The 19185-nt window shown below is 35.1% G+C and overlaps 1 protein-coding gene across 4 annotated transcripts in view; it reads left to right on the forward strand.

Moving 5' to 3' along the window:
* Window positions 1-19185, forward strand: part of AGPS (alkylglycerone phosphate synthase) — a 219447-nt gene that overhangs the window by 78774 nt on the left and 121488 nt on the right. For all 4 annotated transcript variants that reach the window (XM_012471935.2, XM_012471934.3, XM_012471937.2 and 1 more), the window contains exon 2: window positions 15456-15545. In XM_012471935.2, coding sequence (XP_012327358.1) covers window positions 15456-15545 — 90 coding nt within the window. The remainder of the gene's footprint in view (window positions 1-15455; window positions 15546-19185) is intronic.

Genomic DNA, 19185 nt, shown 5'->3' on the forward strand with positions numbered 1-19185 from the left:
GGGACTCTCCAAATTCTACTTATAGTTGCTGTGTCAGAGACCTCATCCTATAAGCAGGGGAATGCTCAGGTAACCCAGGACCTTAGAATCAAGTAATGTGAACTATTTAAATTGTGATATTCACAGAAGTTTGCAATTCCCACTCAGATTGATTACCTGGTTGGGTTTTAAATTTTTTCTAAAGGTGCTTGAACTAACTATATAGGAATCTAGCTTTAGGGATATTAAAATGACACCTATTTGAATTCTCTTATCACTTTAGTCACATATACTATGGAGTGGATATTTTGCTGGCAACTCAGATTTTCTAAGTCAGCACTATCCAGTAGAGCTTTCTGTGATAGAAATGTTCTGTAATCTGCATTATCTAGTATCGTAGGCACTAACCATGAATGACTGAGGAGCTGAATTTTAAATTTTGTTTAATTTTAATTTAAATAGGCACATGTGGCTAGTGATATACCATGCTGGCCAGTACAGGTATAGGTGAAAAGTTAACTCATTAACTCCTTTCTCATTCTCTAGAACTTACTTATCTGGGCTTTCTCATGTCTCACAGTGTTAACACTAGGCCCACAGTCACATCCTTCAATCCTTATCTTGAACTTGTTTTATTCTTTTAAGATTGAACTTTCTTTTGAATTTATTCAAATTAATAATTAATTCTGCAGCCACTCTGCTGTTCTCATACATGTTGTGTCATCTGATCCTCACAACTGCCCATTTCACAGATTAGGAACTGAAGTTCATAGATACTTGCCAGAAAAATATATTAGTCAGTTTCTAGCTGCTGAGTGGTGAAGCTTAAATTTGAATCAGATTTTTTTATTTTTATCTCTATTTTTGAGACAGAGTCTTGCTCTGTCACCCAGGCTGGAGTATAGTGGTGTGATCACATGTCACTGCAACTGCCACCTCCCAAGTTCAAACAATTCTCCTGCCTCAGTCTCCCAAGTAGCTGGGATTACAGGCACTTGCCACCATGCCTGGCTAATTTTTGTATTTTTAGTAGAGACGGGTTTCACTATGTTGGACCATGCTGGTCTTGAACTCCTGACCTCAAGTGATCTGTCCGCCTTGGCCTCCCAAAGTATTGAGATTACAGGTATGAGCCACTGTGCCCAGGTGATTCTGGACTTAAAGAAAATCTCAAGTTTAGGGCTTTTTCCTTGATATTATATTGATATCACCCAGCCCTATTCATTTTTCTTTCACAATCTTTAACATTCATTCTCTGGATTAAACAAATATTTATTGGTCACTTATGTTCTAAGCACTTGGGCTACGTCAGTGAACAAAATGGAGAAAGATTTTTATTTTCTTGGGACTTACATTCCAATGAGTGAAATGCATAATTAAACCTAGTAAACAAGTAAATTTTTAAGTATGTTAGAAGGTGATAAGTGCTATAGAAAAAAGAAAAAGTAGAGAGGGTAAGGAGGTAGGGTTCAAATTTTAAGTAGGATGTCAGTGAAAACATGACATTTGAGCAGATATTTAAAGGAGATGAGTTTAATCATATGGATATCCAGGCAAATGAGTGTTCTGGGCAGAGGAATAGTGTGTGCAAATATCCTGAAAGGAAATGCATATGTGGCATATCAGGAAAGCAACAAGAAGACTGGTGTAGCTGGACTCAATTCATATCCCTTCACCTCTAACCACATTTTAAAGTATATACCTTTTAAACTTCAGCTTCTGATTTATCTAGCTCTTCTACTGTTCTAGGCAGAGTCTCTTATTCATGCCATATTTTTCAGCTTTTACACCATTTCTTGTGCCATTGTCTGGAAGAGCTTTGCTTATTGATTGATACCAGGTTTCAGAGTCTCTTGTTTTGGGGATCTTTTTAATTTTGAGAATCAGGGAAGCATTTATCGCCTATTACCTTTTTCCTATGATTTCTCAGGTTATGAAGAGTAACTTTAAATCATACAGTTAAGGGCTAAGTGTCATAGGATGTAATATGTAGGTCTAGAGCCTTTAATTTCTTTAAATCACCTAGGTACTCTCCAGCCACCTCACCCATTTGAAACTTCATCTACCAGCTGAGCATGGTGACTCACACCTGTAATTCCAGCCCTTTGGGAGCCCGAGGCGGGTGGATCACCTGAGGTTAGGAGTTCAAGACCAGCCTGACTAACATGATGAAAAGAAAAATACTACTTTTAGTCTCTACTAAAAATACAAAAATTAGCTGGGTGTCATGGCACACGCCTGTAGTCCCAGCTACTCAGGAGGCTGAGGCAGGAGAATCGCTCAAACCTGAGAGGTGGAAGTGGCAGTGAGCCGAGATCATGCCACTGCATTCCAGCCTGGGTGGCAGAGCAAGACTCTGTCTCAAAAGAGAGAGAGAAAAAAAAAGAAACTTCATCTACCCAGGTTTGCAATTATTTTGTGTCTTCTATATGCTAAGCACTGGGGAGGATTGTCCACACATAGTTTTTGCCTACTGTGACATGTAGGTCTACTAAGGAAGACTGATGTGTCTTCTATTACTGAAAGATGCAAGGTATAGAAAAGGAATGATGACTAGTACAACAATGGAAGGACAATTGCATGTCAAAGAAACCTAGTCTAGAAGGATTGGGAGAGTATTGTTCTATGTCAAGGTGTTATGCAAAAATTCTTAAATCTGAGGGTGAAAATACTGATGAGAAAGAGCATTTGGATGAGAGCAGAATCAGAAGAATTAGGATCGGAAAATCTGGACAATGTAATAAACTTTATAAAACTGGTGTGGCAGTTTGCTATAGTAATGATGGTCTTTCAGTTATCTGAATAGTGTTTATAAGTTTCATTCCGCTAGGAGCTAGATGTCTGGCAGTTATTTTACAATTATAAAGAAAATGGAAAATAATTTTGTTATTCTGAAATGTTATGCATTTTGTTGCAAAAAAAAAAAAATAGAAAATGGTAATCAAAATGAGGACTAACATCCAAACAAGTTAAGAGATAACCGCTATAGCACATTGGCATAGATCCTTTCAGACATAGGCATATTTGTGTAAGGTCATGCCATAATAATGTCTTGAAATTACCATTTTTCACTCACTGTGTTGTGTTTACCTTTCCTTATCAAGAAATAATAATGTATAAAATCATTTTCAGTGACTTAAGAAGTATTATATGTAGGTGCTATTTATTGATGACAACAGCGTTATATTTGTTTGCAGTGTTTCCCTATTATAAAGAATGCTATGGTAAGCTTTTTACAATTAAATCTTTAATAATTTCCTTAGGTACATTTTTTAAAAAAGGGCCTTAATGAGTCAAAGAGCATTGGAATACATCATTCACTGATCTCATTGGGCGTGGACAGAAATAAGGAACAATTGATCGTTTGGACTTAATTCTGACCAGTAATAAAAAATTGAAGATCATCGGAATCTTTGGAGAAAGACTACATCATATTTGAGCAGGTTTATATCTTACAATTTAGGGAAGCAGTTTTCCAGAAATTAGATAGAAGGAAATGAGATGTTTTAGCCTGAGTCTCTAAGAGGGAAACCAAAACATGACCACAGGAAGCCTAAGGAATAGTACTTCACCCTGCCTGGGTCTATGGGGGTGATGAGAAGGAAGGAGAGCTAAGACAACTGGCTTAGATGTACCAATTTAAACCATTTATTGCTATCAGTAAAAAATGTACATTCCATGCTTATTGAGACGGCTCCTATTTACTATTCAGGCAAATCTTGTTATATGAGGTGATTAATTTAAGATTATGGTGTCAACAGTTTTCATTCCCTACCCCCACAATGTTTTGTATATGTTTAAATATATTGCAGAATTGAACTTCACAATATTCATTTGTATACCATCCACTTAGATTCTACTGTTAACATTTTACTGTACTTATCACATACCCATTAATCCATTGTTTTCTCCACCTAATATTAATGTATTTTATTTTGGATGCATTTGTCACATATCCATTCATTAATCCATTCTTTTCTCCATCTATTTAATCTATTTTATTTTGATGCATTTTAAAGTAAATAGGTAGTTTCATTTTTGAAGTTGAATCTCCTTCAGAAAGGTTCTGCTTTTTTCTTTTATATCAATTGGTTTTGATTTCCAAATAGTATTTGTCTGTTTTGCCTTCATAAATGATTTCTGGCTTCACAACTATTAGACTGCTATTCTAATTTTGATTTTATTTCCAAGTTCATACCTGGCATCTACCCTTATTTTCAGAAAGTACATTCTAGTTTGCCATGCCTGCACTCAGATTTTATACAATTGGTAACTTTAAAAAACTCTCATTTTTTGGTATGTATACTAATTGGGGACATTTGTTATAAGTATTAATCTGAGCTAGGTTAAAGCAGAAAAGGGAAATTATTCTAAGAATACAGGGGTGCCAAAGAACTCAAGGGTAAGAACTGAGCTTGACTTCAGGGTGGAATTAGAGCTAAGAACCAGAAAGCCATCCAGTTTCTTGATAATATCACTTCTTGCTACTATTTGCAGCAGTCTTCTCTGAGCGGATCAGCTTTTTCTGCTCTTCTGTCCAAATGGTAAAATGCGGCTGCCCCACTCCTCCAGGAATTCAGCCAATAGCAGAGAATAATTGAACCCCTTGTTTCCAATCTTGGGTTACATGTTTACATTGCTCTAGTAAGTTATTGCTGGGAAGGAAGTGGTGGTGATCATAGGACATAGGTAGCTGCCCAGGCAGCTAAATGAGCTGAATTGACTCTGGCTAGCATACATTTAAAGATGACACAACCAGATTTTCTGCTCATTTGTTTTTGATGATTCCTTCTCTGTGATCTTGCTCCATGAGTTATTCTATTTATTTTCCTCGAGTCATCAATCTTTTTCTCTTCGTTGATTTTTTTCTGCTGCTTAAAAGCATGTTCAGATAACGTTTTGAAATTTTCTGCACGTATCACTCTTTTGAAAAGGCCTTCTTAACAGCCATGGATAACCTAAATATAAAATTTTTAGCCTCTTGACCAATTCCCATACCTGGTAGATGTTCTTATCTCTTCTTAGCTCTCATGTTATTGCACTATTCTGTATTTTTCCCACCTTCCTATCTTTCTGACCATGCTTTTGCTGACTTCCTTCTCTTCCTAAGCTTACAAATCCTTAAGATTAATTTTTAGTCATTTCTTCTGCATTTTCTTCCTTAATAATTCCATCTACTTGAACTGTGATAGCTTTTACCACGCTTAGGGGTTTTAAGTTAATACCTCTAATTCTCAACTCTCATTTTTACATGTTTAATTATTGGGTATTTCTATCTAAGTATCTTGCTGGTTTCTCCAACTCAGCATTCATATATAAAGTCATTATTTTAGTCTTCAACCTCAGTGCTCCACTGTTTCTTTTCACTTCCCCCATTATTTAGACACCCAAATCCAACAACACCTCAGTCATGAGACCTTGTTGAGCTTCATCTCCCATCCCTTATTCAGGTCATTGACAAATCAGATGGACTCTATTATTGGCTCTCAAGACACTTTGTTTTTCTCTCATTGCCCCCAGCTTAGATGAAATCTTAATTGTCTCATATCTAGCCTGGTCTCCCTTTCTTTTGTTTTTCACCTTTAAATGATTCTTCATTCTATTTCCAGGCCAATCTTTGTTCAGGGAAAGTGTCAGTACTTGCTGCATGCTTATGTTATGCTACATTCTAACATTGCAAAAATGATTGACAGTCCCTAGAGATATATAGATAGATATATAAAAGATATGATATAGTAAATGCTGTAGTAATTGTATACAGAAAGAGCCATAAATTCTTGAGGAAGATAGGAAAAGGCTTTATAGAAGTGACTTTTAGACTGGTTCCCTCCAGGGAGAGAAGGGTATTTTAGACAGGGGATATATAGTGAGAGCAAAGACAGGAAGAGATAAGAGGGCATGGTATGTATAAGGAATTGTGGCAATTTAATGTGTCTGGGAACAACTGTTAAGGAAGGTGAAAATGTAGAGTGGTGCTATGTTAAAAAATTGGGATTTCATCCACACTGGAGGGTCAACAGAGTTTTAAAGCACACACTGCTAGATTTTGACTTTTGGTGGAAGCAATGAACATGGAAAATACTGTTTTGATCCTATGGTTCTCTATTAATTATTGAAGTAATAACAGTCTCTTATTTGGCATTCAAGGCTATCAGCTGTTCTCTGAGACTTCTTGAATGTATTTTATGCTTCAGCCAATTTTAATGTTGCTTATTAGATGGGAAAATCCTTGTGCTTTCTTCCTCTGTTTGACTATTGAAATTTTACCATCTTCCAAAGAAGGGGAAGTTTAAATGCCTCCACAATAAAAACTTCTTTCAGCTAGAGATGAACACCACTGAGCTCTTATAGTAATTTGTGCTCTTTGTGTGGTTGTCATTGAGTATACTGAAATCATTGCTTGATAGTTAGGAGTGTTGGAACCAGACAGCCATGGTTTAAATCCTAGCGGTATCACGTACTGTTTGTGTGACTGTGGACAAGTTACTGAATCTTTCTGGACCAGTTTTTTCATGTTTTAAATAGGATAATGACACCTACATCACAGGATTAAAGTGAGAAGGAAATAAGATAATGATTGTAAAGCCCTTAGCTTTACAGTATTGTGCAATACTGTCATTGCAGTAAACTGTATAGAAATGAGTAATAAGAATAGAGTGCTAAAATAGTTTCTGTATTAGAACATTTTTGGATTGCTATAAAGAAATACCTGAGACTGGATACTTTATGAAGAGGTCTAATTGGGTCACGGTTCTGCAGGCTCTTCGGGAAGCATAGCTCTGGCATCAGTTTCTGGGAAGGCCTCAGGAAGCTTACAATCATGGCAGAAGATGAAATGGGAGCAGGCACTTCATATGGGAAAAGCAGGAGCAAGAGTCGAGGTTGGGGGTGGGAGGGGGAAGTGCCACACACTTCTAAATGACGAGATCTCACGAGAACTCACTGTTATAAAAATAGCACCAAACCGTGAGGGATCTGCCCCCATGACCCAAACACTTCCCACCACGCCCCACCTCCATCCCTGGGGACTACAATTTAACATGAGATTTCGGCGGGGACAAATATTCAAACTATATCAGTTTCTGAATGTCGAAGCACAGCAAGAAGTAGGAGGTACTCAGTGGCAATAATGACATTTTAATAGAGAAAACAATTTTTTTTTTTTAAGAGATGGGGTTTCACTTTGTCACCTAGGTTGGAGTACAGTGGTGTGATCATAGCTCACTGTAACCTTGAACTCCTGGGCTCAAAAACCATCATCTCGAGTAGCTGGGACTATAGGTGCGTGTCACCATGCCTGGTAATTAAAAAAAATTTTTTTAAGATAGGGTCTCAAAGTGTTGCCCAGGCTGGTGTTGAACTCCTGGCCTCAGGTGATTCTCCCACTTCAGCCTCCTGAGTCGCTGGGATTATAGGCACAAGGCACTGTGCCTGGCGAGAAAACAAATTTCTAGTTAATGTCATCTTATGCATTAGGAAGGAAGGGAAGAACCCAAAAAGTATAGAGCATCTGCAGTTTCTCATATCATGTTTTAGGCTGAACACACATGACATTTAGTCACTGTTGTGCTATTTCTTGGTTGAAACTCTTCTCCGTGACTCTTAGTCATGGCTCACCATTGCTTCTATGTGATATGTGGCCTTGGTGGCCACACATTGAAATCTGAATAAATATACTATTGTGCTAAAGGAAAGTTATTTGATAAATGTTTTAATTTTTATACTTTTTAAGACTTTTAACATGTATGAACTAGACAAAGTTCTATCATGGATCAAACTTTCTAAAATTTGCATCAGAAAATATGATCTCTATATAGCCCTCATTTCCCCATCCAGATAGTCCTTTGTGAGATTTGGGTATAGATTTATGCTACCTCCCTTGTCATATAATCATATTTCCGTTTCCTGTTATCTCTTTCTGCTATCTCCCACATGGTGGGTGCTGCCACTTTGCCCTCTTGCTGCCCATTGTTTTCTTGTGGAATTCTACTCAGGGCCATCCTCTCCTATAGTAAAGTGAGCTTAAAGTATTTCTTTTCAGTTTCTCTCTCTCAATTCTGGTCTCCTGATTTTGGTAAGGTTTGGGTGAGAGCAACTGAATTGTAAATTATTTACATTAAAGTTATGTATCCCTTTGTGGTTATTCAATAGATGAGGCTTCTATTCTTAACTTTTTCTCATGTCTTAAGGTAATGCTTACCCAAGTGTGGTCTGTGGATGACCCGCATCAGAATTTCCTGAGGTTGCTTGTTCAAAGCATAGATTCTGAGGCCCCACTTTCAGAATTTTAATCATGGACTGGGTCTAGGATGGCATCCAGTACTCTGCTTTTAAAATAAGTACCCAAGTTGATTTTTTATACTCCTAGGAAGTTTGAGAACCTCTGTTGTTGTGATTGGATCCTGCTTTCAACGCTTTCTTCTCTCCCCCAAACTTTATGGGGTTCATTTTTTCCATGGGTTTGCCAGAAGCAAAGGTAGCAATCCCAACTACCTATCACTTAAAGTAGAAGGGGCTACTGCTGATTATTTTATCATTATTTTAGTTAAAAAAAAAAAAAAAACAACAACTACTGTTTACAACAAGAAAGAATACTGTGTACATCAAGCCGGTATGGATTTCAGTCTTGGCATTTTTAGGGTCATGCCAAGGGTATTGTTAGTCTGTCCCCAAAGGACAGCTGGGGAAGGGAACTTAGGCTTGATTTCTATGCTAAAGCAGCATATAGATTTTTGCAGACATTTGTATTTTCTTTGTGTTCAGTTTTATAGTTTCTACAGAAATGCGAGGTTCTACCAGAAATGGCCTTTGGTCACTTGTAGGTTGGTCAGTATAATAAGTTTGTGATGCAATTCCTTTTTTAATTACTAGCAAGCATGGAGTGAGCAATGAAAGTGAATTGACATTTTCCCACTTGGTGGCAGACAAAGTCTGGGATTGGTTACCAAAATTGCCATATTGATTAGATTACAGGTGGACAGTGAAGGGAACAAATCATGAAATTTCAAGTGCAGTCTGGGGAACACAAGAGTCCAGCTGAATGAAGGATATGTCCTTTTCTTTTTGTCTTTTGCTATGACAACTTTCTGATGCAGATTTGGATTGTATTCCTCATTGCATAGACAAACACCTGAGCATAAAGGATAGGATTGTTGTTTCTTTCCAGGCTTTCAGAATGGCAAGTACCAAGCTTGTGTAAGTGGGTATGTGGGTACCTACCTACCCTAGCTCAGAATAGTTGTAACATGTACTACTAAATGTATGAATGATAATAGTGTGTATTTCCATTTTCAAATGCATCATTCAAACAGTAATGAGTTTCTAGTTGGTACAATATGGTGTAGTGTATGAGAGAAGTGTGGGAGTAAAGAATAGCACCCCAAGAACCTGAAGTGATTAGTGACTGCTCAGAGTATTCTGTCAATGTGTGGGAAGGCTGGCCTTGCCTTATTTGTCCTTCTTGCCCCCTGCTTCTTTCCTGTGCCTATGTTTACAATTTTTCCTCTTTATACCTGTATATTACTTTTTCTTTCATTCATTTATTCACAGTAAATGTAGTAGAAATTGGACCTTTGGGATGCAGTTTTTGAGCCTTGAATTCAAGTTTTAAAAGGTTTCTTTCTTTTCTTTTTGTTTTGAGACAGGGCTTCACTCTGTTACCCAGGCTGGAGTGCAGGATCCTTCTACCTTGGCTCACACTACCACACCTGGCTTTTTGTTTTGTTTTGTTTTGTTTTTGATTTTTTTGAGAATTGGGGGGTCCCACTATATTGCCCAGGCTGGTTTTGAACTTTAAGGCTCAAGTTATCCTCCCACCTTGGCCTCCCAAAGTGGTGGGATTACAGGTGTGAGTCATAGCACTTGGCCATAAAAAGTTTTTTAGAGTGCCAGTTTCTTGTGGACTATAAAAAGTTGACTGTAGGTAGTTAAATGTAGATTTGGTTTGCCATATATTTGAAGCTGTTCAATTCATAATGGAATTCTATCATTCCAAAAAAATTTGTAGTGATTGTTAAGAAGCCTAATAATAGATTTTATAATAAACCATCATGAAAGTTCTGCGTAAATACGGAAGAAAGAATTTTCTCAGAACAGAAAGAAACTGCACTGAGATTCAAAGTCTGAGCTGCATATTTGCCTCAGGTTCAGAGAGTTGTAACATGCGTTTTTAATGTATGATGTTTGTGTGAGACCTCTCTTTAATTTTCTTCCATCTCTGATTCCTAATTTTTCATCTGCCTCTCCCGTGGGTGCCTATGAAGGTTCGTGTGTGTGTGTGTGTGTGTGTGTGTGTGTGTGTAATGTATATAATATACATATATGATGAATGTATTATAATATTTTGAGATATATATAATATTTTATGTGTGTTTTGTGAAATATGCAGTGTTATTTAGTGTGTATATTTTAAATTTCCTTAAATGCTGTTTTATTATAGATTTTATTATTTCTCCTTTGTGTTTACCACTGTTTTAAACATTTCTTCATGTTTCTGGATGCATATCTATTCACCTCACTGCTTTTCATTGCTGCATTAATATTTCATGGAATGCATTTTCCACTTTACTTATCTACTCCTCTAGTGATGCCTCCAGCTACTTTTATAAACAATGCTCCAGGGAATATATCAAATGTGTTCCCTTATGGAACTGTATATGAATTTCCTCTGCAGTATATACCCAGGAGGTGTATAATTGAGCCACAGAATTGGCATTACCTATGAAAGCTTAGTACCTGATTGCTCTGTGGAGTGGCTTACCAGTATGCATGTGGGTTCCTTTTCTTCATGTTCTTGTTAACAGCTTTCTGTGTTCTCAAATCTCATATTTAGGCCACTTTACATTATCACACTGCCAAGAATTAGCACATTAATTAATAACATTATATCACAGGGTCACATTTTTATTCTGGCAACTAGAGCTGAAAAACTTATGATGGGGATATTGAGGGAAGATTGAAATTCTTGTTGAAGTTTAAAGTGTTGCATGATAATTTGCAAGAAGATTCACTGTCTAGAGGACACAGATTATTACTTTGTTGACCCATCTAGAAATATGATCTTATCAGAGTCCTCAAGTCAATTATATTTAGGTAGTCTGACTGCCCTCACCAGTTACCAAAGTTAATTAACAAGCCAATAAACTAATTCATGAAGAAAAGTAAAATTATAGATCCTTTTGGCCATTTCAGTTGGCCTTTTTCTTTCTAGGAAATCACAGAATTATCAGATGAAGGTAGCTTTGTGAGTTTTATGTCAGGGCAAGAGGAAATATTGATCTGAACTGAAAAGTGAAGCATCTTTTATTAGAATTTTGATTGTTAAAATTTTATTAGAAAAACTTTTTAAAAAGTTATTACATAGCTGAACTTTTTACACTTGTTAACCCAGAATGAAAGGAGGCTAAGTCATTTTTTCCTTTTTCTTATTTTCTAGTGAAAAATATTATGATTAGAAATAGCAATGGTAGAAACAATGCATATATATCAGGATGCTTGAAGTTTATTACTAGTAGAGAAATAGTAATCTGACAACCAGTCTGTAAACAGAGACTTCAAAGTGAAAATTTCCCATTTTAAGAATAAAGAAACTTTATTGTCTTAATAATAGTAAGGCTAAATCTAAATATTTCACCTAACGATTACAATAACTGTCCTGGAAAATGCAAACTACTGAATGTGTATATCATATATATATCATGGGAGATTACTGCCACCTTGTGCATATAGGATGCTGTTTTATGCCTCCATTTTCTTTTGTTACACCAGCTAATACTGTGTGTTTTCACTGTTTCGTACTGTGGTCAGATGTGTAAATGTATAAAACATATTTTATTTTTGTATGCAGTAAAATGATGCCAGACTATTCTTTTGACAGGAGGAGGGGTCTTGTTTTTTGAAAGATATTAAATTTGGTATAGTTAGCTCTAAGAATTGGTATGTCTGAGAGATCTTACTGGTTAATTGACCTCTGGGGTTAGTTAAGAATTGCATTTCTTTATCTGAATATATGAGAAGTTGGTGATTCTTTCATCATTCTTCATTTTAGTGTTTGCAGTACTTAGGGTTATTCTGAATGGCAGAATTCATTATACTCTCAGAAGTATAGGGAATTTAGCTACAAACATACCCCTTGATTTTTAAATGTTTTCCTTCAGGCCAAATGCAGAAGAATGACTGCAATATAGGGTGAGCATCCCTAATTTGAAAATCTAAAATCCAGAATTCTCCAATATTGGAAGCTTTTTGAACACTGTCATGAGATAGTGATTCCTTTGCTTCCTGATGGTTCAGTGTATGCAAACATTGTTTCATGCACAAACCCATTAAAATATTGTATAAAATTACCTTTTCGCTATGTAATAAGATGTATATGAAACATAAATAAATTTTTTGTTTAGACTTGGGTCCCATCCCCAAGAGATTTAATTATGTACATGTAAATATTACAGAATCTGAAAAAAAACGTCTGAAATCTGAAACACTTCTGTTCCCAAGCATTTTGGATAAAGAATACTCAACCTATAGTAACATATAATAGTTTTTGAAACACTATTGATGTGAAGAAAAAATGAGTTTCTTTCAAATATTCTGGTTACCTGAGGGCCTGACTTAGGTGGGTTTCAAATATTATTGCCTCTCTGAAGAGGAAGAATTATGAAACTGGAAGTCAGCCTTTGGATACGCACAACTAACTTAGCTGTGTGACCAAGGATGCTTCTCTGGGCAGTTTCTTTATCTGGAAAATGAGCAATTGAACTAGCTTGGTTCTGAGGATCTTTTTAGTTTTTGAATTCTGTTACTATGTAAAGTTTTACTCTAATTTTAAAATGTTAATGCTGTAATGCCCTTCAATGTACTTATTATACTCTTGTGTATAAGAAGTTACTTTAAGATTTAATCATATAGTTCTATTTAACTATCAGAGTTTATATTAGTAATGGGGGGGTAAGATATGTATATATAAAAGTTTAAGACCAGAAGCCTAGGAAATTTACCTATTTTTTATGTAACACATGGGGTACTTGAAGAAATCAGAAGATTGGTTTGGGTGTAATCCAGATTTTAATTGTATACTATTTATGCATTATAATCCTGTTTTGGGCACAAATGCATTCCAAATGCCTACATTCAACTTCTGAGAAGACTCCAAAAGTTGGTATAAATATGGTAAAGCCCGTTTCATAAGCCCAATTTTATGACTGGGATGAAAAGAGAGAAAAAGGGACCTAGAGTTGAAAATTTGGAAGTTTTTAAGGATATGACCCAACTTGAAAGTTTAAGGCCAAAGACTCTTCAGGATTTAAATTCCTTCATTTTATTGTGTATAACAGCAGATCTTTCTTGTTCATCTTGATTCATTTCCTCATGAAGTGCTAAGAATGAATCCATGTGACCAAGTTTAGCTTTTTACTTTGGGGCCATCTGGGAATAATTTTTTAAATTCTGGGGATAATTTTAATGAAAATGATTTTCATTGTTAAGCTACATAAACATACCAAATTCAACCTCTGTACTGAAAGGATTTCCCTGTGCTTTGCCTTCAGATTTTTGCATTTATTTTGTGTAATACCAAATTACTATTTTGTAGAGAATAGAATTATAATAAATGTTGAAATAACTAATTAATAAAATACAATCATTTAAAAATCTATGCACATTATAAGCAATTAAAGATATTAATGTATTAAAATATACATTTATCCTTCTAATTAAATTATTGAAATATAAGAAAATACTAAGTAAATTACACTTCATAAAAGTGAAGATAATTTAATCATGAAAAAAAGCAAACTGGAAAATATCCTAATCTGTTTTTAGAATGTGAAAATCTTATGGTTCAATCCCAAGTTTTGGCACCAAAACAACAAAAAAGTAAAATCTTAAGAAAATGAGTGTATCACTGGTCATGCTGTTTTTCCACAGAGATTTTTCCAAAAGCTCTCTTCTAAAATTTCCCTCTGCAATGAGGTAGGAATGTTATTGGATTAGAAAAAATATTTGGTGTTAGTTTATAACTGACTAATCTACAAATCCAGTCTCTGGATTGATACTCTTCAGATATTTTGAAGTTTTTGTAGAAAGATTGTAGCGTTTATTAATAGTAAATCATAGTTGTAAACAGAGCATTCCTAGTTTGTCTTAATTTTATGTATTGATGGAGATTTCAGTTCATAATTAATTGCATGTATCTGACTCAGTTGCATTATGTTCATGTTCATTTGAAAAGCCTTTGAACTAGAATAAGAATTATGATTGTAATAAAAAACTTGTCAGTTATTATTTTCTTCTTTCTGGAGAATTATAGAGAAGAAGAACACGTTCTAATGAGTGCATCTTTATTTTGAAATTTTCTTTTTTTTTCTTTTTTTTTGTTTGAGATGGAGTCTCGCTCTGTTGCCAGGCTGGAGTGCAGTGGTGCAATCTCAGCTCACTGCAATCTCCGCCTCCCAGGTTCAAGTGATTCCCTTGCCTCAGCCTCCCTAGTAGGTGGGACTACAGGCACATACCACCATGCCCAGCTATGTTTTGAAATTTTAATGCAGCAAATAACTTTCAAGATAGAGAAAAGTTTTTGTTATTTGCATCATAAACTGCATAGTTAAATTTGTAGTAAGAAGACTCACCACCAATTTATTTCAGTAGCCAAGATCAAACTAGGGTACTATGCCAAACTAGGGTAATAAAAAGTGATACAATACTTCTGTGTAATTGCTTATTATGTTCTATAAAGGTACAATACTTCTGTGTAATTGCTTATTATGTTCTATAAAGGCAAGACCTATCTATTCTCACATGAAGCACAGAATTGAATCATTCAGCCATTGATTTTGATAAATAAGATTTTTACATCTATGAAATATTGGTATTTGGAAATTAAAAATAGCATTTTATTTTGGAATACTGAAAACGAGTATAACCATTAACTGTTATAATATGTAGGTCAAGGTAGAGATTGGTAGTTATATGGCATTTGAAGAATTCAGAATATTTGTAAACCCAGCACTGAGATTTTTAATCTACTTTATTGTGTCTACTACTAGTGAATCTACCTGGTAAATTGGTCTTTCTTTTTTTTAATCATAGCAGAAGATTAATAATTATGATTTTTTTTCTCAGATGTGTAAAACTTTGTTTCCTTTGTTTTAATTGCAAAACTTTTTAGGTCATTGTACAATGTAACCCAATAACATGTACAAAATTAGACATTTATATTTTAAGGATATCTTCTTCCTTTGAATGTGTTATATTTATTGGTTCTCGCCCTCTGTGAAGCAGGTGCTGCTCATCAGAGTGATTCTATATTGAGAAATATTAGTATATGTACATTTTAATGTGTGCTAATTTTATTTAACCTTATATAATATTAGTGGGCATAGGGTGTTTTAGATGACTATGAGTTAATAATCAATGATATACTGTACAGTTTTAAGATGTTTAGCATAGGTCTCATTTATATATTTTTTTCTTCTCACTAGGCAAGAAGTTATGAAATGGAATGGATGGGGATATAATGATTCTAAATTCATCTTCAATAAGAAGGGCCAAATTGAGTTGACTGGGAAGAGGTAACCCTGTTTATTTCTTCTTTTGTTTTTTCTTTAACCTTTTTTTTTCTATGAAAAATTTTAAACATATATGAAAATATAGTGAACCCTCCTCCAGTTTAAAAATTATCAACATTTTACTTTAACTGCTTCTTTTTTTCTGGTAATATTTCAAATTCCGATGTTGTCATGTTACCTCTAAATATATGTATATGTGTGTATGTGTGTATATATATATATATATATGTGTATGTATATATATATAATATTATAAAAAATAAGGACCTGATATAACCAATTATATAATAATTATATATCCAAAATAGCAAAAATTATATATCTAGTTATCCAGTTCATATTCATATTCTCCAGTCATCTCACAAATGTCCTTTATAGGTAGTTTATTTGTATCAGGATCCAAATAGTGTCTATAAGTCACCCCACCATCCAACCCCTATGCCATTGAGTTTTTTGAAAGTAGCTTCATATTTAAATCTGGTAATTTACATTGGAGTGTGGATTATTATGAAAGATGAACAATTTTAGGTCTGTGTAGATATAAATAGTATTTTTAAAAAATAGTTTCTGAGATAAATTAGGAAAGAAGTGATAAAGATCAGTCATTTTTGTGATAGCTTTTCTATGTCTGAAATGTGGTTATTTGTTGATAAGAATTAGAAAGTATATTTGTTCAATCATACCTCAATAAAGCTGGAAAAACATTAGAATTCTAAAGGATATTTGTGCTATTCCTGTTTGTTCTAGATGTGGTCAGAATTGTAAAAATGAGTTCTTTGCTGGTTTTGAGCAATGCTGCCCTTGCCAAAGCTCTGTTTTTGGTTTGTCTGTTGAATTTTGATACAGCATTTGAAAGGGCAGTGAGTACAAATATGTAATACTTGAATGCTGGAACCAAAAATAAAAAGAAATTGAGACTAAGTAAAAAAACTGGATCAGATATATTATAAATCTATTCCAGTATTGTACCCTGATTTAATATCTATTGGACATTACTATACTTAAGTTAATGTTTTTAAAACAAATACTATCTCAATATATTAAAATTTCAGCAAAGTAAGTTTTATTCCTTTGGAGAAGTTAGTTCCTTTCTCTCTTACTCATATTTTGTACCTAAAATAAAACCTCAGGAATAGTAATTTGAAAGTAATTTTAAAGAAGGTATGAAGATGTACATTTGACATTTGTTTTTTATTAGGAAAATAAATATTATCTGTGTTCTCATTCCCATCCTTAAGTGGGTAGCATGCAATGGAGGCTTAGTTGAGAAATTGTATAATTCAGGTAGAAGGGATTTCTGGTTAAAATTAAATTTACCAGTCTTCTGAATGTTGACTCTTTTATGTTTTATTTAAATAGAATAATGTCTAATATAGTAGAAATATCGATGTAGAGATTGGCTTTTCAAAATCTTCTGGAGGAAAAAAAACGAATCTTCTGAATGTAGAAAACCAAATTTCTCTCTTCTCAGGCACTGTCCTCATTTCTCTTTCTCTTTTTCTGTCTTCGTGTTTGGACCTTGAAAGTATATAGCATTTCTGTTTTATGAGTCACTTGTATTTCAGCAGTCTTCTGTACAGTACTGTAGACCATGTAACGGTTTATATGAGAAGGGGTGTGTGTGTGTGTGTGTGTGTGTGTGTGTGTGAAATGAATGATTAGTCATAAAACATTACGAGTGACTAGACCTTAGTGGGTCCCATGGCTTCAGAATCTTGTTCTTATTTTGGGTTTTCTGGCATTTGATTTGTCAGTTTCCTGGAAGAGATGAGGCTATAGGGGTCTGACACACATGCCACACTTCTAAGAGACTGATTTAAAAAATTAGAACCTCAATGTATTCATTTATGGTTACATTATTCCCTTTTCAGGGTATGGAATACTTGTTAGTGCCATTTCTGATGTTAGGGTATCTAGAGAACAAAATTTGCAACTTAGATATTGTTTGGAGAGCATACGTTCAGAACAAAGGAGAATTTCTGTTGGTTTTAATGGGTTACTACCAGAGTGCGTTCCTTAAAGGCCTCATTTCTTTGCATTGTTGACTCCTAAGTCAGAGTCCCATGGGAGAGAGGTAGAGTAAGGGTGCATCTGACTAGAAGAGCCTGCAAGAGAGACCAGGAAAGTGAATATCTGGCAAATTCGCATTAGTGGAGGGTAGCTTTTGCCTTCCTCCAAGACTTACACCAAGGATAATTCCCCAAACATAAAAATGGGATTTAGATACTCTGGGATTAAATATATACTAATCAAACAACTTAATAACTAAAATGAATCCTCCTGGGTTTAAGCAGCTTAAGGCAATAATCTGGAGCTCATTCTATAGATTTCTTTTTTCCTTCAACTTTTAGGTTCTGGGGTACATGTGCAGGATGTGCAGGTTTGTTACATAGGTAAATGTGTACCACGGTGGTTTGGGGTCTTTAGGAGATTTCCTGATCCACAGGTTACAAACATCCATGTGAGAAGTGTGGTTTCCTGGGTGGGGTCACACAATCTCTCACTGCTCCCCTTGGCCTGGGGTTGGGGTCCTTTGGCTCTGTGCTCTCCCAGTTGGACCATCGCCCCCACCCTGCTTTTCCTTGTTCTCCATGGGTCAAGCTATCTGCCTAGTCAGTCCCAATGTGAGAACCTGGATATTTCAGTTGAAGGTGCTGAATTCACTTGCCATTTTCATCTGCTCCATGAGAGCTGTGGACCACAGCTGCTTCTAATCAGCCATCTCAGTCCCTCTAGATTTCTATAACCTAAAATTTTTTGAAAAATGTCATTATTTTTGACTTTATGGGTATTATACATTAATTTGGTCCTACAAATCACAAGTTAATATATAAATGAAGAATTTGTTTGAGTTTGTCTTTTTGGTGGCATAATTTTTTATTGAAGCTTTATCTGATATGAAAAGGCTGTTAAATTGCTTAGCAATTGTGGAACTCACCCTGAGGCTAGATGATTGTATATACTAATATTTTTGTTGCTTCTTATGTGCTGCCCCAGAGTGAAAGTCACTTTTTCTTTAGTCATTGTCAGTCCTGATGTGCACTTTCCTCTTGAGTAACTTTTGTCCACAGAATTTTTTCTTTCCATGTAGAATGATTTCATTGGCCTTGGAAACTTGTTCTGGTTCTGTATCTTCTATAGTATAGTCTGTTTCAGCCCTGTGGGAAAGTGATAAATTGATCTCACCTTATATTTTGCAACAAAAGCCATTTAATGTTCTCACACTAATCTTCAGTCATGGAAAAGGGAAAGATCCATACAGTAGTCACTGTGATTCAACAATTGGTATAGGTGCTTAGCTTTCCCTTTATCACATCTCTAGTTAAAGTTTCATGTTCTCTGCCCATGTGTTCATTCCACAAATTAAATGTTGCTGCAGCTTTGACTAAGCTAGGTTGTTTGCTTCTTAAGAATAGGAGTCATAATACCAATTCCATGTATTCTGCAGTGCTAAGTACGGTCTTATGAGTGTTGAATAAATCCAAATTATTTTACTGTAATAGTCAAGTCATTCTTCAGCTGTTTCTTAGATTAAATAACTGACTCCTTTAACTTTTCTTATGTTTCTTTTTCATCATTTACTTTTTTGACTCCAACATTTCCAGTTTTACTTTGTGATATTTTATATAGGACTTTTTGGAAA

The sequence above is a fragment of the Aotus nancymaae genome, unplaced genomic scaffold, assembly GCF_030222135.1.
Source record: "Aotus nancymaae isolate 86718 unplaced genomic scaffold, 86718_ANA_hifiasm-v0.15.2.pri h1tg000008l, whole genome shotgun sequence".
NCBI lineage: Eukaryota > Metazoa > Chordata > Mammalia > Primates > Aotidae > Aotus > Aotus nancymaae.